The 22,391-nt window shown below is 41.2% G+C and overlaps 1 protein-coding gene and 1 pseudogene across 1 annotated transcript in view; both read left to right on the top strand.

Moving 5' to 3' along the window:
* MYRFL (myelin regulatory factor like) overlaps positions 1-22,391 on the top strand; it is a 183,062-nt gene that overhangs the window by 157,285 nt on the left and 3,386 nt on the right. The window contains exons 23-24 of the mRNA XM_036760731.1: positions 3,930-4,004; positions 13,216-13,336. Coding sequence (XP_036616626.1) covers positions 3,930-4,004; positions 13,216-13,336 — 196 coding nt within the window. The remainder of the gene's footprint in view (positions 1-3,929; positions 4,005-13,215; positions 13,337-22,391) is intronic.
* On the top strand, positions 4,332-8,907 carry LOC118850088 (annotated as a pseudogene).

Below are 22,391 nucleotides of genomic sequence, written 5' to 3'. Positions count from 1 at the left end.
TTTCCTTCTTTTCTTCCTTTCTTTCATTCTTTCTTTTCTTCCTTCCTTCTTTTCCTTCCTTTTTTTCTTTTCCTCTTTCCTTCATTCTTACTTTCATCTTTCTTTCCTCATCTCTTCCTTCCTTCCATCTTTTCTTTCTCTTCCTTCTCTCCTTTCTTTTTCTTTATCTTCCTTCCTTCATTCCTTTCTTTTTCTCCCTCTGTCCCTCCCTCCCTTCCTCCACTTCTTCCTTCTTTTCTTTTTTCTTTCTTTTCCTTCCTTCCTTCCTTCTTTTCTTCTTCCTTCCTTCCTTCTTTTCTTCTTTCTTTCTTTATCTATCTATCTATCTTTCTTTCTTTTTTCTTTCTCTTTCTTCTTCCATCCCTCCTTCTCCTTCTTTTCTTTCTTCATCCATCCCTTCCTCCTTCCCTTCCTTCCTTTTCTTCCTTCTGTCCTTCCTTCCTTCCTTCTTTCGTTCCTTTTTTAATTTTGCAATGGGGCTTATGACTTTTGCAAAAGAGAGAGAGAGAGGTGCCTATTAAAACCATTCTGTGCTCATATTGCTTTTTAATCGCAAACCCATTTCCGAGAATGTAATGATAGGCAGCAGATAAGAAATTTTCAATAAGACATGGGCTTAGCTACCCCAACACTCCCTTCCCTTCTACCCCACCCCCCAAGTTTAACAAGAAGTTCAAGTGTTACAGCCCAGAGGCATTTCTGAAAGGCCTGTTGTTTGCTTTGACCATCTGAGTGCAAACAACAAAGCACTGAGAATAAAATGTGGTCTCTGCCCAGCAGGTTTACTAATTAATTTTATAGACAGCAAAGACATTGTTAGTGATGGCTCAGAGTTATGAGGGGGCTAGCATTGGAATATTTTAATAACAAGGGAGATCATTATTTTAATAGCTGAAATAGCTTATTTTAGCTTTTCTGTTGGGAGGAAAAAAATCTAGCAGCTGCAAATTTTTTTTTAATCAGCAAAATCTTTCCCTACAACTTACACCATATTACCAATATCCTAATGATGATATAGGTAGTAACTGTTTGCATCAGGAAATTGAAGGCACAAAGTAGCAGACTTAGGGGGAGGAAAGTGCATTTTTCAATTGCTATTAAAATTACTATTTATACACAATCTGATTTTTTTTTCTCAGCTTGCTATCAGTTTTTTTCTTTACTGTTTTTCGCCTGATGGTTCAGCTCTTTTTCTATTGAAGGGGCAGGGAGGCCTTATATTTATTTGAACCCTTCTCCATTTATCTTGTTTCCAATTATTTTATTCAGTACATTCAATAGAAATGTGTTATCTGGCTATATGGAGAGTATGCATTGGCCATGATGTGCTTTTGGCTAAAATGTTCTCCTTTTTATTACAATGTAACCCTTGGGAATGATTGTTTTTGGCAGGTGAAACTCTGTAACTTAACATAAAAACTTTCAAACTCACAGAATTGATGAAGTTTGCTTCCAATTTAAGAAATTTTCAGGCTGGATTTCCAAATGTCTTTACCAAACTCTCTCTCTCTCTCTCTTGCTCTCTCTCTCTCTCTCTCTCTCTCTCTCTCTCTCTCTCTCTCTCTCTCTCTCTCTCTCTCTCTCTCACACACACACATACACACGCACGCACACGCACCCCTCCTAATTGGTCTCCATACTTTTGGAAACCCCTCTGAAATACATTCTCTAAACAGTTACCAAACTGGTATTTCTTGAAGGTCCATCCTGTCCCTATCACTTTACTCAAGAAGTTTCAGTGGCTTCCTATGACTTCCAGAATAAAATGCAAATTCCTTTGTCTGTCTTTTAAAACCATTCACAATCTGTTTCCTAATATCATTTTATCCTTCCCATCATATACATCCCATTTCAAGTGAACTGCCGTATTTGCTATTCATCACACTGGCTGTCTCCTCTCCCTACTCTTTCCCCATGCACAGGCCACCCCAAGCTCAGAATGTCATCCCTTTTCATGTAGAATCCCCAGCTTCCGTTAAAACACAGCTCAGATACAACTTCCTCCAGGAGGCTTTTTTTGGTCTCCCTGGTTGTAACAACAAACCCTTGAAATGACTTTTATGCAATTTCCTCATATTTGTGTATAAATATCTGTTTATGGGTTGTTTTCCCTTAGCAGAATTTAACCTTCTTGAGGGCAGGGATTACTTCATTTTTGTCTTTACATGTCCAGTGCCTAGTTCAGTACCTAGCATATAGTAGGTACTAAACAGTGCTTGTTGACTTTATTGAGATGAGCCAAGTTTTATGGCACCCTAGGAAACTGAGGATGATTTTCAAGAGACTATCAAAATGTACTTAAAAAAAGCCTCTAGACGCTATGAAGTCTAACTAGTGTTACTCTAACATATTAATAATTACATAATAATAAACTATATATAATTATATAAATATAATTATACATATAATATAATAATTATATAAATGTGATCATTTTATATGTCAAGTGTTTGCAAAATTATTAATATGGATTTTAATTATATATATTATAAAACTGTTAAAGATTGATAATTAACATATATTTCTAAGGCTTTAAGTCACAGAGAAAGTAGTGATCAGCATTGGTAGAGAAAACTTCTTCACCAAGAGTTCTCCATACAGTGAAATCATAGGTCTAGTCCTATACACATGTGCATGTATATGTACATATATATGTTTGCATACATATTTATGTGTGTGTGTGTCATATAGCAAGTGGGCTTTAACTCCAAATATAGGCTATCATGTCTCTGAAGAGGGAATTACAGTGAGAGTTGCCATGTTAGATGATGACACTAATTGGCAAAGTGTAGAATTAGAAGTAACTGCACTAGAAATTACAAATGCCAAGGTGAAAGGAAAAGTAGGAAGGGTGAGCTAAAGTAATGGATCCCCAGGTACAGGGGAAATACTTCTGGTCTAAGGTGCAACAAGGGGAAAAATTTCAGAGCTGAAATACAGTGCTAGAGAAAAAGGGGTGGCTTGGCTTGCCAACTCTACTGGGTATCTTGGGCATCATCTGAAATTTCCCTCCATGCCTCTGATATTTGGCCACATGGCCACATGTATTTTTTCTCCAAGATCCTCCTTCAAGAGGTATAATTTTTTGTGATGTTAACAGTCTTGGGAATAGGTTAGACTGATAAGGCTGAAGAGGTGGCCAATAAAAGACAAGATGGTATTTGAGACTTTGGCCAGAAACCCCTTTGCCTACAATTTTCCATTTGTTCTCTTGAAAATTTTCATCCACTTTTGTAGTATCCAGTAAGACAATACAATTTCCTTTAGAGAAATGTATTCAGTGACCAACACTGTGAAAATGAACTTGTTCCACAAAGCAAAAGTTACCTGTACTAGTCAAGGAAATGGCATAAAAGAAGGGAGAGATGGGGGCCCTTCCCAAACATATTTTTCCATTTTTTCTAATACTGAACCATGAATTATGGGTATGCTAATCTCAGTGGAAACACATTCTGGAAGTATCTGGTAAGTATATCCTGTTACTGTTTCTCAACAGGAGGAGGGTGTGAGTTTATGGTGTGAGAACTAGCGTTTATGATTTCTAGCCCTTCTTTCCTGTGGGATTGTTCACTTGAAGGTTTTACTTCATTTCTCTGGGAGAATCTCTAAGTCCTTGGGAGATAATGAAATAATTTCCTGTTATTTGCTCCTGTGCATTTGGGCTAAAATTTGATTTTCCATTATCTTTGCTCTGAGTTATAATGTACCACTCACTCTGACGATATACATTGTGTCAGGAGTAAAGGAAATGATTTTGTAAACACCCAGCAGGCATGTTTCTGGGACATATAACAATGGGTGATATTACATAGTGGGACTCAGTCCAGCATTTTAAAAATTAGCATATAATTAGTCACAAAGAATCTTTGGAAACTATCCCTGCATGTTTGATGGATTTTTGGTTTTGTTTTCTGCTTTTCCATACTCAGGTCTGGAAAGTACAACTACCATATTCCTGTTAACAAGCACACCCCTACCAATGTAAAGTTTTCATTGGAAATCAAGTAAGTTATAAACAGGCGTATGACATGGACAGTCATCTCCATTTTATCATCAGAAAACTGTGATAATGAGAGGCAATGTGACACGCTAGAGAGAAAACCTATCTTAAAGGTAGTCACGCAAGACGTCAGTCCCACTTTGCACTACCTGTGTGACCCTTGGGGAAGTACCTTAATCTCTCAGTGGCCCAGTTAACCCTCTTATACCAGAATGAAAGAATGAATGAAGTTACAAAGATGGATGATTAAGGATTTGATTACGACTTTAGAACTGGAAAGTAGAATTGTTGGGAGCAGGCAAGGTGGGAAGGGAAAAAATTCATCTGTGTCATGGCGTAGGAAGTTCGTTGGTTCTGTTCCTTCTAACTTTCTCTGAGGCCTGCTATTCCCTTAGAAGGAGGGACACAGTCCCAAGTTCCAGATTGTCTTCTCCCTGACTGCTGCTTAACCCTGCAGCTGGCCTCTCTGTTCCACTGGACACTGTCATGGACTGTAAGATATCATTGCCATTGAGGGAGGAAGGAGGGAATAAGTACAGACATATAAAGGAAGAGGTGAAGAGCAAACCTAGGGCATATCTTAGAGCAGGCCAGCTTCCTTGTTATCTAGGCCAGGGGTGGGGAACCTCTGGCCTGGAGGCCACATGTGGCCCTCTAGGTCCTCAAATGTGACCCTTTGACTGAATCCAAATTTCACAAAACCAGTCCTTAAGTGATTTGGATTCAGTAAAGGGCCAATTCCCCACCCCAATCTAGGCTGTAGAGGCATAACTGATACTCTCAACCAATCATTAGCAGTTCCCTATGTTCACGAATTATCTTAATCTAATGGCTAACACCCTATAATTATAAATTAATTTTATTATATATATTATATTATCAAAGTGATTGAGGAATTATTCATGCTTTTGCTGTTAGGTTGTTTTGTTGTTGTTGTTCAGTCTTTTTAGTTGTGTCTCACTCCTCATAAACCCATTTTGGGTTTTCTTGCAAAGATAAGAGAGTGGTTTGCCATTTCCTTCTCTAGCTCCTTTTACAGATGATGAAACTAAGGCAAACAGCGTTAAGTGACTTGCCCAGGGTCACACAGCTAGTAAGTGTCTGAGGCCAGATTTGAACTCAGATCTTCCTGACTCCATGCCCAACATTCTATCCACTGTGCCACCTACCTCCCTTGAGTTCACACCTGGCCTTAGACACTTACTAGAAGTGTGATTCTGGGCAAGTCACCTAAGCCTGTTTGCCTCAGTTTCCTCATCTGTAAAATGAGCTGGAGAAGGAAATGGCAAACCCCTCCAGTATCTTTGCCAAGAAAACCCCAAATGGGGTCAGGAAATTGGACACTACTGAAACAAGCGAACAACTGATTATTAGCGAAGTTTAGCATTTTAAGTGATCACTAACAATTTGTGTCTCTTCTTTCGAAACCAGTCTGTTCATATCCTTTGACTCATTGCTTCTCTCATTATTCAGCAAATGCTAATTATTACTCACCCTGGTTTTTATCTCCAAGCTGAATTAGAATGCTTCTTTCTGAATCATCCTGAAATTCTATCTTGGGGTCAGACTCTTTCTCTTTGGGACTTCAGAGCAACTTGATATCAAAAGCCTTAGTTTGTTCTGTATCTTGAAAGACTCATCTAAAGCTTGTAGTTTACTATTTACCTTGCTTGGGAATTTAGTATTCTAATTAAAGGGAAATCTATTTTCTTGGATTCCTTTCTTCTCCTTTCCTCTTATGTTCCCGTGCCCCCCACCACTCCCCACCCTCCCACTTCCCCCTGCCCCCTACCGCCCCAGGCCCAGCCAACAGTAAGACTGAACAAGGAAAGAATCAAGTTACATATGGTATTCTAATGTTAGTAGGGGAGACCACTGTCACTCTCTTTTCTAGCACAGAAGCTCCCCTGCCAAGTGTACCACGTTGGCAGAGGAGCTGAAACAAATCCCCTGCTGCTTAACATTTTAACTTCTTCAGCTGGTTTCTGTATACATTGAAGTTTTACCATATTCTGCTGAAGTTCTCCTGAATTCAGGGTTGTGTATTCTTAAGTATTGCTTTCTTGACACAGGTAGCAGACACTATCAGACTCTAGCTCTAGACACTTTTCCCCTTCTCTCCATATAGAGCACACAGGATATAAGGCAAAAGAGACCTTAGAGATGATAGCATCTAACCCGTTCATTTTACATATAAGGAAAATGAAGACCAAAGAATGGAGTGAAATGACTTGCCCAAAGTGAAACATCTAGGCCAGTAGCAGAATCAGGATTTGAACTCATGTCTTCTAACTCTAAATCGTAGTCATTCTACAATACCAGGCTGCCAACACTGTTCCTATAGCTTTGGCTGCTGGAGGGCTTAATTTCCATTTTGTGAATTGTCCCGTGATTCCCTTCCTTTCCACGAAAATCCATTTTGCTCCATTTTGTTGCTTATTAATTCCACAGGAGCTAGAAAATTTTAAATGGAAAAGAGGGGGAGAGAAGCTCAAATTATGTTGGTTAATTAATAGCTTCAAGAAGGTTTGGTGAAGGAATTTATAATGATGATCAAAATGAAGGTTTAGGGTTATCTGCGCTTCTGTTTATTATTATTAATAATAAAGATAGGTAGCATTTCTATAGCACTCACAATAACCTTGGGAGGTAGATGTTGTTAATACCCTTCTTTTATAGAGAAGGAAATTGAGGCAGACAGAGGTTAAGTGACTTGTCCAAAGTCACAATGCTAGTAAATATCTGAGGCTAGATTTGGACCTGGTCTTCTTTATTCTAAGTCCAGCTTTCTATCCACTTATCCATTCTTAATCTGGATAGATGATGGAGGTTTGACTTTATGTATGTGTTGGTGGGAATGGCAGTGAGCTGGGTCTTGGTACTTTTTATTGTTGTTGAGTCGTTTCAGTCGTGGCTGACTCTTCGTGACCCCATTTGGGGTTTTCATGGCTAAGGCACTGGAGTGGTTTGCCATTTCCTTCTCCAGCTCATTTTACAGATGAGGAAATTGAGGCAAACAGGGTTAAGTGACTTGCCCAGGGTCACACAGCTAGTAAGTATCTGAGTCCGGATTTGATCTCAGGTCTTCCTGACTCCAGGGCTGGCCCTCTATCCACTATGCCACTTAGCTGCCACTGTTACTTTGACCTGTCTCTGTGTATTTCCTTTTCCTTGGGATGGGTAGGAGGTAGATATTAGTGAGATGTGGTGGAAAGAACTCTGTACTCCAAATCTAAGACCCTTTTTTTAAAAGCAAATTATTTTTTATTAAGTATTTTATTAGTACTTTTAGTATTTTATTTTATTTTCCTCAGTTACATGTAAAAACAATTTTTAACATTCCTCTTTAAAACTTTGAGTTCTCTAAAGGGTTCACCACTCCTGTTTCACCCAGGCTTGTCCAGTTGTGCCCCGCCCAGCCCAAGTCAGCCCAGTTGCCAGCCAAAACCTCACCATCGACCAGTCTGTCTGTCCAGTTTAGCTCCCGGACCTTCAGCTCCCACTCTGCAGCCTTCCCTCGAAGGGGAGGCCAGGGGCTGCTGAGCTCAGTGTCCTCCAGGGGTGGCTCAGCCAGTCAGATGGGAGGCTTAGGAAGCAGCAGTCTCTATGGTCTGGGTTCCGGGAGGCCCCGAGTATCTGTGGGATTCCCCTCTGCCTATGGAGGGGCCTCAGGAGGAGGCTTTGGAGCCAGAGGAGCTGGCATCCATGAGGTGACCATCAATCAGAGCCTGCTGGCCCCACTCAATTTAGAGATCGACCCCCAGATCCAGCAGGTGCACAAGGAGGAACGCGAGCAGATAAAGACCCTCAAAAACAAGTTTGCCTCCTTCATTGACAAGGTACACTTCCTGGAGCAGAACAAGATGGCAGAGACCAAGTGGAGGCTCCTCCAAGAGCAGAAGTCCTCCAAAGGCAGCTGCCTTCCATCCATCTTTGAAGCCCAGATTGCCAACCTGAGGCGGCAGCTGGACTGACTTCAGGGAGACCGGGGCCGCCTGGAGGGGGCGCTGAAGAACATGCAGGATGTGGTGGAGGACTTCAAGAATAAGTATGAAGATGAAATCAATAAGTGTACAGCTGCTGAGAATGAATTTGTGGTGTTGAAGAAGGATGTGGACAGTGCCTATATGGACAAGGTAGAACTTGAGGTGGATGGCCTGACTGATGAGATCAATTTCCTGAGAGCACTTCATGAAATGGAGCTGAATGAGCTGCAGACCCAGATCTCAGACACTTCTGTGGTCCTCTCCATGGACGACAGTCGTAACCTGGAGCTGGACAGTATCACTGCTGATGTCAAAGCTCAGTATGAGGAGGTTGCCAACCGCAGCCGCGCTGAAGCTGAATCCTGGTACCAGACTAAGTTTGAGACTCTCCAGGCTCAGGCTGGGAAACATGGTGAAGACCTCTGAAGCACATGGAATGCAATCTCTGAGATGCACAGAGCCATCCAGAGGCTGCAGGCTGAGATCGACAAGGTCAAGAACCAGCGTACCAAACTGGAGGCCTCCATCGCGGAGGTCGAGGAACGTGGGGAGCTGGCTCTCAAGGATGTCCGGGCCAAGCAGGAGGAGCTGGAGGCTGCCCTGTAAAGGAGCAAGCAGAAAAGGGCCCAGCAGCTGCGCGAGTACCAGGATCTGCTCAACGTCTAGCTGGCCCTGGACATCGAGATCGCCACCTATTGGAAGCTGCCAGAGGGTGAGGAGAGCAAGTTGGCTGGAGATGGAGTTGGAGCTGTCAGTATCTCCGTGGTGAATTCAGTTGGAGGAAGTTTAGGCAGTGGCATGAGCTTCGATGGAACAATGGGCAGCAATGCCCTTGGTTTCTCCAGTGGAGCTGGATCTGGGACCTTGAAGATTTATTCTATTAGAACCACATCTTCCAACTGGAGGAGCATCCGGAACTGAGCTAAGGAGCCTGAGGCTTGAGTAAGGAGAAATGGCAAGGAAGAAGAAAGAGAGATTCCCCTTGTCCCCTAGTTCACCCTTCGATCTGCCTCCTTTCTCTGGAGCTACAGTGAGGAAAGAGATATGGAGAAGCTGGATCTGTAGATGGGTTTTTTCCCTTGTTCCTTGCCCCTATCCCATTTCCCTTCACCACTATATAGCAGGTGAGAAAGGAGAGATTACTGTGTCTTGGGGCCTATGGGGAGTATCTGAAAAAAACTCTTAATAAAATTGCTCTGCTCAGGAAAAAAAAAAAAAACTTTGAGTTCCAAATTCTTTCCCTTCCTCCCCTGTCCCCCCGCCCCCCACATCATTGAGAAGGCAAGCAATTCAATATAGGTTATACCTGTGTCGTAAGACCCAGATTTGAGTCCTGCTTTGAAATTCACTAGCCAAATGACCTTGGGAAAGTGAACTGTTGTCTCTGAACCTCAGTTCCCTCATCTGTAAAACAGAGTAAGAACACCTAGCATTACCTACCTCACAGGGTTCTCAAGGGGAAAGTAATACAGAAAACACCATTACAAATGTGAGTTATTATAGCCTTTGTCTAGACAGTTAAGTTCCTTGAGGGCAGGGATGGTGTTTCATCTAAACTTTGTATCTCTCTCAGTGTCTGGCATAATGAACCAAGCAAGCAAGTAATTAGTAAATGCCTGCTATGCATCAAGCAGCATGCTAGGTGCTGACACAGAAGTGAGACAATTCTTGCTTTCTTGGAGTTTCTGTTCCACTAGATGTTCGTACTACACATAGTAGGTGCTTGATAAAATGCTTATCAGGTTGAATTGTTAAATTGAATAAATGGCGTGGCTACAGGATTGGTGATTACACATGTTGGTGTATATGTCCTCAGAGTGAAAATACTGCTCCTGCCTAGGGTCACACAGTATATGAGTGTATGATGCTAGATTTGAACTCAGGTCTGTGGTGCTGTGGATAAGGTGCTGGGCCCGGAGTCAGGAAGACCTGCATTCAAATCTGGCCTCAGACACTAGCTGTGTGACCCTCAGCGAGTCATTTAACCTTGTTTGCCTCAGTTTCCTCATCTGTAAAATGATCTGGAAAAGGAAAGGGCAAACCACTCCAGGATCTTTGCCAAGAAAACCCCAAATGGGGTCACAAAAAGTCAGACACTACTGAAATGACTGAACAACTTCCTGCCTCCAGGTCTAGCTCTCTATCCGTTTATCCTCTCTTGCAGAGGAATAATAGGTAAAATTTTAGACTGATGAATTTTGCCCCCTCCCCCAATTCCAACCATTAATTAATTACATCGTTATAATTAATTACCAAAGTGTTATTTAAAATGTCTTTTAAATCATGAGTATTCTAATACAGTACTTTTGAGGGGTTAGAGAATGTTCTCACTGCATTGTAGCATTCCCCTCTACCACCTGGTATACCTGCCCTAGGAATTTTACACATTAGAAAGAGAATGTAGAGTGTAATGTAGAGTCAGAAGACTTTGGTTTGAATTTGGCTTTAGATGCTTACTAGCTATGTGACCCTCAACAAATACCTCACCATTGGAAACCTTAGATTCCTCATCTGTGTGTCCTTTATAACAAAGTGAGTGGTGGTGGTGGTGGCAGAGGGTGAGCCAGGCCCAGTCGTTAGGGAGTTAGGCCCTTATGGAGAGGAGATTAGGCTTTCTGTTTTGTATTCTCTGGCTCATTAACCCCACCTTGGAGTAGAGGGGAAAATTCTCAGAGCTTATGTACAGCTTATGTCTAGGGTGTCCACTAAAAGTGGAGTTAATAGGAAAGGAACAAAGTAAAGCACTGGTAATCTGAGTCTAGGCTGGGTGAAGAGAGGAAGTACAAAAGATTAATCTCAAACTTCCTAAACTAGAGATTATTAGGGTTGATCCCATTCCCTTTCTTTATCTACCTTCTTTTTATTTGAAAACAGGGGGTCATAGAAAGGGAAAAAAATGTAAGAGGGTAAAAATAAAGGTAGAAAACACAATTAACCATCATAACTGTGGGTGTGAATGGGAAAAACTCACCCATAAAATGGAGGATAGTAGCAGAATGAATTAGAAAGCAAGACAGGGAAAGAAACTGAAAAAGGAATGTCAATAGAAGGAGTTAAGGATCATCCAAAGAAGCTAAATAAAACCTTTTGGCTTGAGTCTTTTTTATGATGTGGATAATATATTCATAAAAAGAGCAAGGGAAGAGTTGTTCTTGTTTGTCCTTACTTGAGTGTAGGGTTGTCCCTACATATCAAAAGGGATTATCTTTAGACAGGTGTAGCCAGCCTGTTTGGGGATGATAAATATTCCAGGCTCATAGCTCCAGAGAATAAGAATCCTCATTTATTATAGTCCCACTGCTATGTTCCTAAACAGATTTCACAGATGGATTGGATTTTCCACAGCTTTCACTACAAAGATCTGCTTATAGTTGTCTTTCTGCTTCCAAATAGTGACTCTGCAGGCTAGTGTGTGGTAGCAATGCAGGTTTTCTGTCTTTATGGTTTCTGGAAAAAATGGAAAAGGAATGGTGTTGTATCAGTCACTGGACGAAAGGAGTTTCAGTACCATAATAACAGTAATAAGTTATTATAAACAAATAAAAATTGTAAGGCACTTAGCACACTGCCTGGCACATAGTAAATGCTGTGTTAATATTTTAATAAATCATTTTTATTAATAATAATCATTGGCATTTGTATAGTGCTTTGAGATTTACAAACACTTCCCAAATATTATTTTATTTTATTCTCACAACAAGCCAGGAGGTAGGTATAATTGTTATCCCCATTCTTTACAGAGGAAACTAGTTAAATGACTTGCCCAAAGTCATACAGCTAGTAATTATCTGAGGCAGGATTTGAACTCAGGGTTTCCTGATTATAAATCCAGTGCTCTATTCACTGTGCCATCTAGCTGACTCCTAGGCAAACCAAGGTTAAATGACTTGCCCAGGGTTACACAACTAGTAAGTGTCTGAGGCCAAATTTGAACTCAGAATTTCTAATTCTAAGCCCAGGGCTCTATCCACTGTGCCATCTAGCTGTCTCTTAGAGGCAGGAGTTTAGTTTAAAAAAAAGTGCCAGGCCTGAAATCTGCAAGATCTGAGGTCGAATCTGGACTCACACACTTACTAGCTGGGTGACCCCATTACTTAACTTGTCTTCCTCAGTTTCCTCAGCCGTAAAATGGGGATTGTAATGGCACCTGCCTTACAGAGTTTTTGGGGAGGCACAAGTAAGATATTTGCAAAGCACTTAGCATAGTGCCTGGCACATAGAAACCACTTAATAATTACTTGTCCCCTCCCCCGTTAAAAAAAGTTAAAACCTTGTATCAATGACAGTTCTTTAGAATTTATAATCTAATCTCACCCTGTTGCTTACCCCATTTTCTTGTTGTTTCTTTCCCTCTATTTTAGGCTTTAAGATTGACCTTTTCCATGCAACTCATCCTAAGACGTTGGACTTTTAAAAAAACAAAAACTCTTTCCCCTTCAGAAGATACTTTAATATGCTGTGTATTGGGGTTATGATGTAGGGTTGTAGCCATCTGACTCATGAGGGTTAGTGTCGGTTGTCATTGTTATTCAGTTGTGTCCAACTCTTAGTGACCCCATGGACCATAGCATGCCAATGCTATCTAAGAGGTTTTCCTTGGCAAAGATACTGGAATGGTTTGCTCATTTTACAGATGAAGAAACTGAGGCAAACAGGGTTAAGTGGCTTGCCCAGGGTCACACGGCTATGAAGTGTGTGAGGTCTAGTGTGCCATCCAGCTGCCCCTAACCCGAGGGAAATAAACTTATCCAAGGTTACAGAGCTGATAAGTGGCAGTGAAGCTGAAAGAACCCTGATTTTGGAGGACCTGGGTTCAAATCCCAGCTTGGCCACTTACCAGCTAGTGCAATGATGCAACCTCCCTCTGCTTTAATATCTACATGCATAAAAGAGGGGGTTGGACAGATGACCTCCAAGGTCTCTCAAAGCTTTCATTGTGTCATCCATTTAATTGTACCACCCAAATGGGTTTTAGTTTCTTCATTTACAAAATAAAGGTATTGGAAGAGATGATCCCTTCTAGTTCTAAATAATTGCTCCTCTGATCTGCTATACCATGTTGCCTCCCTACTGGAGGATTTTAGCCAGCAGATGCCCAGGGGACCGATGCCCATTGTTCAATCTGAATTCATTTCCAAGCTATGTTTCCATTAGAACATGTGCTAATCAAGGGTGTATCCACTGCTAACAGCTTTTCCATTTGCCCTTTCTTTCTTTTGTTTCCTGAAGCACAACAGAGCCACTGATTGTCTTCCAGTGCGAAGTCACCCTTGGAAATACATGTTTCCAAAGGAAAAGGGATGCAAATGGAATCTATAGCCAGCAGGAGGTTTTCCAAGAGACTACACAGGTAATGCCGCCTGGTATTTTGTTATTGTTCAAGAGGGTGTTGTAGTTTTCGTGCTGTTGTTGGTCCCAACCCCACCTCCTCATCCAACTTCTACTCCAGGTCCCTTATGGCTTTGTGTCTTATTAAAATAACTTTTAAAAAAGACAACAGCAACAACACAACAACGATTTAAAAGCAAGGCACTTCCCTTTTTCCTTTTCACTCTCCCCACCATCCCAAATCCATTTCACTTTATAAGAATGGTCCTAGTGTTAAACTTTCAAGACAGACATACAACAAAAATAACACACCAGCTTAACCAAAATCAGGAAGGCTGAGCAACACATGTGTGGGGCAGGAAGGCAGCAAATGTTGCCAAGAGCCCTGAAGTCCCTTTTCCATTCCTCCTCCACACAGCTACCAGATAATCTTCCTACACTACAGGTTTATCCATGGCGTTCCCTTGCTCAAATAGCATTAGTGAGTTCCTGTTGCACATAGGATAAGATAAAACTTCTCTTTGGCCTTTTAAAACCCTCTACAAACTGACTCCCACCTATCTTTCCAGGCTGATTTCACATTACTCCAGGAGTGTGCTGGAACCAACTCAAACCAATTCAAGAGCCAATTGTTAAATTTTCAGTTTGAGCTTAAATTGGCAAACCCTACCAACTGGGGTGTGATTTATTGTTTTGTTGATTGTCTAGGCAAGTAGTGTCAAACTCAAGGAGAAAGGGTGGCCGCTAATCAGTTTGCACACATGTTGACTTACTTGTAAAAATGTAATGTTATCTATGTTTTATTGTATTTTATTTATTTTGTTAAATATTTCCAAATTATGTTTTAATCTTGTTCACCACATGGCTTGCAATTGACACCTCTGGTCTTAGACTTGATGGAGAAAATGTCATATATACTTTTTTTTAGGGGTGGAGTGGGGGAAGAGCTGGTTGGGAAACATTCACCAGCACACCTTTTCTTCACGTGTACTATATTCCAATCAAACTGTTCCCCAAACTTGGCATTTTGTCTTCCACCTTTATGCCTTGGCTGAGGCTGTACCCTTTCCCTGGAGTACATTTTTCCTTCCCTTCCAACTCTAGGAATCTTTAGTTCCCTCCAAAGAGCAGCTCATGTACCACTTAAGGAAGGATTTTTCTAATCTCCTTAATTTTTAGGACTCTCTTCCTCCTGTGAATGAAAGTTTTCAGGGACAGAGATTCTCTCTCCAGGGCAAAGCAGGCTGTTTAGCACACAGTTGAGGCTTAATAAATACTTTGTTGAACTGAATTGTATGCATTTGGATTGGCTGATCGTTTCCTCTCTGAGGCTGCCTGTAGTTAGCATCTAATAAAAGTGAAGCTGGCACAGGTTTCTGGGCTAGTGTTCCTTAAGCTGGCCCTGATCCATCAGAGCTGACTATGTTACTGAAAGGGAGAGCGAGGAAGCCAGGTGAGATCTTTGTGTGGAAGCTCAGGGGAGTCTGCTAACCAGAGTGGTTCTTTTTCTGGGTGTCTTTTCCTTTGAGTTCTACAGCATTGCATAAGTGTATTAGTCCCTGGAGGGAGTCTCATTCAGTGAACCATATTACAAGCTGCTGGTAGTCCATAGGGTCTGGCAGTGAGGATTCTGAGTTACTGACAAGCACATTTTTGGCAACACCTAGGCCTGTCCCTTTTGCTCTGGACAATGTACTAGGATCCTTGAAATTAGAGACCGAAAGATCCTGACAGCTAGAACCTCATTCTTCATACCATGGAATTTATTACAGTCAGAAATTGATATAAACATGAGTCATCTTGGCAGCACATCTGATCAGGTGTTTAGTAAATAATAGCAACTACCATTTACATAGCACTTACTGTGTGCCAGACACTGTGCTAAATGCTTTAAAATTATCATCTCCTACGACCCTCCTAACAACCCTGGGAGGTAGCTACTTTTATTATTGCCCCTTTATAGATGAGAAAACTGAGTGAAACAGAGGTCCCAGGGTCACACAGCTAGTAAATGTCTAAGGTCAGATTTTAATCTGAGTCTTCCCAACTCCACTCTATCCCCTGTGCCACCTATGGAGCACCAAGGGCGATATTTAGTGAGTCCCCAATATAGGAAAATAAAAAGAATCCTCAATCTAGGCAACTCTTCTGATGCTTGAAAGCTAAGGAAATGAGGGCTTCCTTTCAGTATATATAGCAAGTATCGTAGCTTAGCTGGTGATTCGATTAGACATAGGGAAGACAAAATGAGAAAAGAGGATGGAAAATGGACTGATGCTTGATTGTGGAGAGCCTTGAATATCAAGCTGAGGAATTTGGACCTGGTTCATGAGGGTATCTGAACAAGAGATGTTCATGGAAAATAATAAAAACTGACATTCACAAAGTATTTTAAATTCAATGAAGTGCTTTATATAACCAATTTCATTTGATATAACCAATCTCACTTGAGCCTCACGACAGCCCAATGAGATGGATACTCACAAACATTTTATAAATGGGAAAACTGAAGCTGTGAGTGCTTAAGTGACTTGTCCATGGTCACCAAAGCTAATGAGAGTTAGACATAGGCTTTGAATCCAAGTGTTCCATATTCCAAATTTCAAACTCTATTTACTAAGCTACACTACTTCTTAATCTTGTGCTATTACAAAGAATAGTTTTGGGGTTAGAAGAGAAGGCCTGATATTGCATGTAGACATAAAAGGTAAATTGAGAGGAAGAATCAATATGAGTGAAAGGAGTGAAAGGGAGAAGTTAACATATGGTTTCAAGCTTGGGTCATTGATAAAATGGTGGCACCACTAGAAGAAATGTGTAAATTATGAAAAGCATCTAGTGTGGGGAAGGGAAGGATGATTTTTGTTCTAGATGTGGTGAGAAGTGCTGATCAGTGGACAGAAGCATCCAGTGAGCAGTCAGAAATGTGTCTTAGGGTTAAGAGTTACCCATAAAGAGGCGAAAGTAGAAGTTGGGGGAGTGGATGAGATCATTGAATTTTAGAAACTTAGACCTGGAGGGTGGATTCATGATTCACCAGAGATTGTTAGGTGATCTTTGAACTAATTTTCAACACTAATATTCTGAGCTAGAAAGGACCTCAGAGGTTCATCATGTATTCAAACATGAGACTCCCCTTATACCTCTCCCTAAAGCCATTATCCAGCCTCCCCTTGGAGATCTCCAGTGAAAGTACGTTTACTACTTACCAACATAATCGATTTTCCTTTGAGATGGTTCAAATTATTTTCTAGAAGTTTTTCCTCACAGAGAGCCAAACTCTGCCTCCCTCTAACTTTTATTCATTGTTCCTAGTTTTGTCTCCTGCAACGAAACAAAATCAGTCTAACCCCTCTTCCATATGATTAGCCTTCAAGTATTTAAAGCAGAAAACATGCTTCATTTAAGTCTTCTCTAGGCAAACAAACAAACAAACAAACAAAACAACAGAGATAGGGACCAGCCCTGTGATTTCATTAGTATGTAACCCCTGGGTGAGCTCCTTTTTCCAGTGAATGTCAGCACTTTCTCTGTAACTTAGAGTTAGAGCATTGAGCAGTTAATTCACTTGCTCAGGGTCACATAGCCAGGGAGCTAGACTGGAACCTAGTTCTTCTTGGCTATGAGGCCAGTTTTCAATCCACTGTCATTCTGTCTCTCCTAAGGCTAAAACATTTATTAAATTAGATCATTGTGTGGATTTTAGGATGCGGTTTTTGACCATTTTGCTCTCTCTAGGGGGTCAATGCCCTTCTTAAAATATGGTGGCCACATCTAAACACAGTACCCCAGCTGTGTTCAGGGCAAATTATGGCAAGGTCTATCACCATGCTCATTTCATGTGCTTTTTGCTGTAAATGCAACCTAAAATAACCTTTGCTTTTTTTTTTTTTGGCAGTGACATCATAATGGTAACTCACATGGCACTTAAGATCATAGGTTTAGAACTGGAAAGAACCTTAGGGGCATATCATTCAACCGCCCCATTTTACAGATGAGATAATTGTGGACCCAGAGAAGTTAAGCAATTTCCCCAAGGTCAAGGAGCCAGTAAGGGGGAAGAGGTCAAATTTGAACTGAGGTCCCTCTGACTCCAAATTCAACACATCAGTTTCCCTATCTGGTGATACCTCCAGGTCCCTTTCAGAACTGCTGTTAAATCAAGTCTCTCCTGTTCTGTAATTGTGCTGTAGATTTTTTTTTTTACCAAGTAGAGGACTTATGTTTATCCCTAGTAAATTCCAGCCCATCTGTTAGTACTCAGCACAGAGGCAGCAGGGGAACTGTAAGGCTGGCAGCATTTATATGGAGCATCACAGAGCTGTGAGCAGCTGAGCCAAATTTCTGCTACCATTGTGGGCACATAGGGACATCCAGTACAGCAGGAGATTTATGGAGGAGGAGGAGGAGGAGCAGAGTTTCCTCACCAGTAGTTAAAGAGCTGCCTGCTACTGTGGGGTTCTTGTTGTCTTTTCAGTTGCCTCGGGAAGATGACTCAGACCCCTGTCAGTTTCTGGGGCTTGGGATGATTATGTTGGCATTGTGGGGCTTCCCTAGAGACTCTCCCCATGGGTGGGTTACTGGGTGTCTTCTCTGCAATGTCAGCTTTTTTTAGAAGGTGTCCTGGGCTGTCATGTACATCAGTTCTTTTTCTCTTCCCATTTCCCACTATGCCCTTCTGGGATTTTTGTATGCTGTGACCAAGCTTGTTTAACTTTGTTGTCGAGGGGTTGGTTTTCCAGTACTAGGCATTGCCTGTGATGATAAAGCTTTTTTTACTATAGATGAAGGCTGTGTCTATGATACAACATTGTTCAGAGCCTTACCCAACCAACCTTGGTAAGGGTTTGAAAATCCTATCGTCTGCCATCCATCTTGTGAGTTATATCTCCAAGATTCCTGCTATTGACAGACTTTGGTGAGGTTACCTTTGTCTAATAAAATAAGGCCAAGGACAGAATTCTGTAACAGTCAACTAGAGACCTCCTTCCAGCTTGACACTGATACATCAATCATCATTTATTGGGCTTAATAATTCAATCAAATGTGAGTCTATGTAACTGTACTATTATCTGGGCCATATCTTTCCATCTTATCCACAAGCATCTTGGACAAGATTATATTGTCAAACGCATTGCTGAAATTCAGATTTTTTATGTCTGTGACATTTTCACAGACTACTTAGTCTAGTAACATAGTCAAAGGAGATGAATTTAGTCTGGCATGACTTGTTCTTATTGAGCCCATGATGCCTCATAATGATCAGTGATTCTCTAAGTACTCATAGATCATCCCTTTCATATTCATTTGAGAATTTTACCAGGAAATGATATGAAAGCTAATCTGCATTATCTTTCTTTTCTGACTTTTGAGATTTGAGAAATTATATCAAGCTTATCTGCCTGTACACTTCTTCCGACTTTTGAGGCTTTGGACAACATTTGCCCAGTTCCAATCCTGGAGCATCACTATTTTGCCTAATTATTCCTGTTAACTAGGTGCTAAGATTTGTTGTTTCTCTGCTACTGCAGGACTTGTAAGTGCCCTCCAAATTTAGTGCTTAGGAGCAAAGCCCAGCTGCCCACCCTTGTCACAGCCCTGCCTTAGTTAACAGTTCTGGTACAGCGGTGGAAGAAGGCAGACAACAGATAGAGTTTGTTGTCATTAAACTCACTCTTCTCCTCCTCCTCTTCCCCATTCTCTGACTTCTAGCTTAATCCCCTTTACCTCCTAACCCCCATTCCCTCATCTTCTTGCCACCCAACAGACTATACCATATTTCTTTTTTTTTCATTCCAAACATTAACAGGGAATTTATGGTGGAGGAAAATTGGTAGTGATAGTTTACTGGTCTAAACTAGAACCAGGAGGCAGAGAGCGCTCAAACTTATTTTCACAGGGAGGGATTCTTCTATTCTAAAGAATATAGCCTTCCTTCAGTCTGCCCTAGCTCAATCTGGTATCTTTAAGAATAAAAGACCTCATTAGTATATACAAATGTAAGGCATCATTGCATGTTTGGCCAATTACAAAGTATTTTTACATAATTCTTCATTGATCTGGCTGAAAATGCTGTCCAAGAGGTAGGATGGTTTCCATAGTGCAGAGGAGGATATGGAAGTGGGGCTGCATCTCAAATGCAGGTCATTTGACTCTGACTACGGTGCTCTTTTGAATACAGCACAGTCTCTAATTCCAAAGGAGTTGTTCTGCTCAGACAAGAGCCTCTGTTTTACCTGGAGACCTTTGAGCTCTGGACTTTTTCCAATCTCTCTCAGCCCCCACTAAATTTGCAAGTGTGGCCAAGGACAGTCTAGAGATGGACTGACGAGAAAACCCAAGAACTCCAGTGGCACATTTAATCAATACTGTGCGGTTTACTCCTCTCCTAAAGGCAACCGTACATAGTATTTATTAATTGTTTCTTATCAGTTTTATCTCCTGGCTGACTTGTAAGCTGCCTAAAGGAATTGGCATCTCCATCTTCTCTTTCAGGCTCTGCAGGGCTCACTCACATCAGTTTGAGGCTCAAAGTAGACACTCAGATACTTGTGGGTTTGACCTTGAGAGTTGGGCAGACAATCCAGACCACAAAGTATAGTTTGGACCAGACCATAAGTCAAAATTCTTAGGTCTATTCTCAGATCTCTGCTCTATTTCTGTTCTATTTATTCAAGAGAGGCAGGTAGTTTAAACTGTCTATGTCTCATTTTCTCCATGACCCAAAACAAAAATAGTTTTTTTTGTATTTAAAAAAGGTAGTGGCAGTTAGGTTATACAATGGATAGAGTACTAGAGTTGGAGTCAGAAAGAGCTGAGTTCAAATTCTGCCTGAGAGAATTCCTTAGCTGTGTAACCTTGGCAAGTCATTAAGCTCCTTTAGCCTCAGTCTCCACATCCATAAAGTGGAGATAATAATAGCCCTTACCCCGCCCCCCAGGATTGCTGTGAAGATCCAATGAGAGACCATACATAAAGCATTGTGTAAAAAAACCCTAAAACCACTGTATAAGATGCACCCAGTTTTAGACCCCAAATTTTTCAAAAAAGGGTGCGTCTTATACATGGGGAAATACGGTAAATTTTTGTTTATTGTTGTGGTGGTGGTGGTTGTTACTGTTATTTTTCATGCAACCTTGTTGCTGTTCGTCCTTCATTCTCAAATAAGACCAATGGCATCAGGAGGGTGATGCCTTGACTTGCAAGTGAATCGGATTTAAGTGAGGCAAGGCTGTGCAAAGTCATCACCCTCACTCTCTCCTCCAGAGTCATCCCAGTCCAGTGGCAAGACATAAGTCATGCAACCTCTCTGAAATCTAGTGGCCCAACAGCCTGATCCCAGAAGTCCTTGGGGGTGATTAGAGAGGAGTTAGAAATGGCACTGATTAGAACTAAGATGGCAAAACCAGGTGAACTAGCCCAACTGCACACAAAGGAAATCTGGGCTGGAGGCAACACAATTATAAAGTCATTGAAGGATCAATTCCCAGAGTATCTGAAGCAAGGAAATGAATGGAAATGTATAGAAAAATCCTAGACCTTATTAATGCTGAAAAAAGTAACCAAGAGAACATTAATAACTATCAACTCCTGCATAAAAATGTGTAGGATCAAAGGATCATAGATTTAGGGCTGGAATGGATCTTTGAGGCTGAGTTTAACTCTTAATTTTACACATGAGAAAGATAAGGCCCAGAAAGCTGGTGACTTCTCCAGGGTCACATAGCTTGCATACAAGTCAGGTCTTCCTGTCTCCTTTAGGGCTTCCTGACTCCAAGGCCAACACTGTATTCATTATGTTATGCTGGAAATCACCTAGACATCCATTGAAGGCATCCTAGATAAGCATATTCAAAGGGAACAGGAAGGCTTTTGTGAACAATGTTCCAAATTCTTCCATCTTTATATCTTTCAACAAGGTGTGTACCATCCATGTACCAAAACAGAGTCATAGAGTTAACTTTGTTTGATGACCTTATGATCATTTGTCAGGAAAGGCCTACAATAGGGAGAGGTATACTTACCAAAGGTATTCACCATTGTGATGGGGGAGATCCAGCGAGAGTCCAAATGAGAGATTCCCTGTAGATGGTGAAGTTCTGTCCTTGTGTGGGTTGTACCAACCTCCAGAATATTGCTAATCCTATTAGAAAAGATCCAGAAACATACAAAAGAAATGAGCATCGCCCAAAGTAAAATTTTAAGAATGTCAGAAACAAAATAGGAACAAAAGCAAAACCACAAAGTCCTATTCTTGGTTCCCAGACCTCTGTCTCAGGTCACTTTAGATGCCCTTACATCAGGGTGCCAGTGGCAGACTCATGCTAAGAAAGGCTAAAACTAGACTTTAAGTATAGTCTGTTGTTGGTTTGAGAAGAGAGTAAAGACAATATTCTAAGCAATGGAGAAGGGGATGCTTCCAATAAGTCTCCTATATCTGGACTGTCAGGAGGCATTGGTTTTTATATTACCTCGTAGTGAGCCATGGAGGCCATTTTGGGGCATGAAGAGATAAATTTCCCATTTCCAAAACAACAACAAAAATGATCCCACTTGGCAAATTCATGGCTCATCTTGGCCAATATTCTGTTTCTGACGAAGGTACCAAGTACCAAGCTATTGAAAGACATGGCTGTCCTTGATACCATCAAAGGTTTCTTAACAACAGATGTCTCTTCTAACCCTTGTTGAGTGGGGGGAGGCAGAGGAAATTTCTCTGACAGGCACTTTATGCCTATCAGAGACAGCAGAGATGGATAATAGCTCATTTTGGAGCCAGGAAGACCTGAGTACAAGTCATTTCTCTACCTATAGTAACTGTGTGAATCTGGGCAAGTCACTTAATCTCTTGGCAAGATTAGTAAGTTGACTCACTAAGCCAACAAGTTTCACTGAAGGTACCAACCCTCATTGGTACAGATAAGTTTCTTCACCTGAGAATTCCTTTTCTCAATGAAATCATAGGTCCATACCTATTCCCATCTAACCCTCACTTGATTACTGCTAAAGTCTGAGCTAGATGGAGGTGTTTGCTCAACCTTTATGTGACATTACAATTGACGCTTTTTAAAAAAATG

This window comes from Trichosurus vulpecula, chromosome 5 (genome assembly GCF_011100635.1).
Source record: "Trichosurus vulpecula isolate mTriVul1 chromosome 5, mTriVul1.pri, whole genome shotgun sequence".
NCBI classification, from domain to species: domain Eukaryota; kingdom Metazoa; phylum Chordata; class Mammalia; order Diprotodontia; family Phalangeridae; genus Trichosurus; species Trichosurus vulpecula.
Note: the sequence above shows the minus strand (reverse complement) of the source record. Positions and strands in the feature narration are given on the sequence as shown.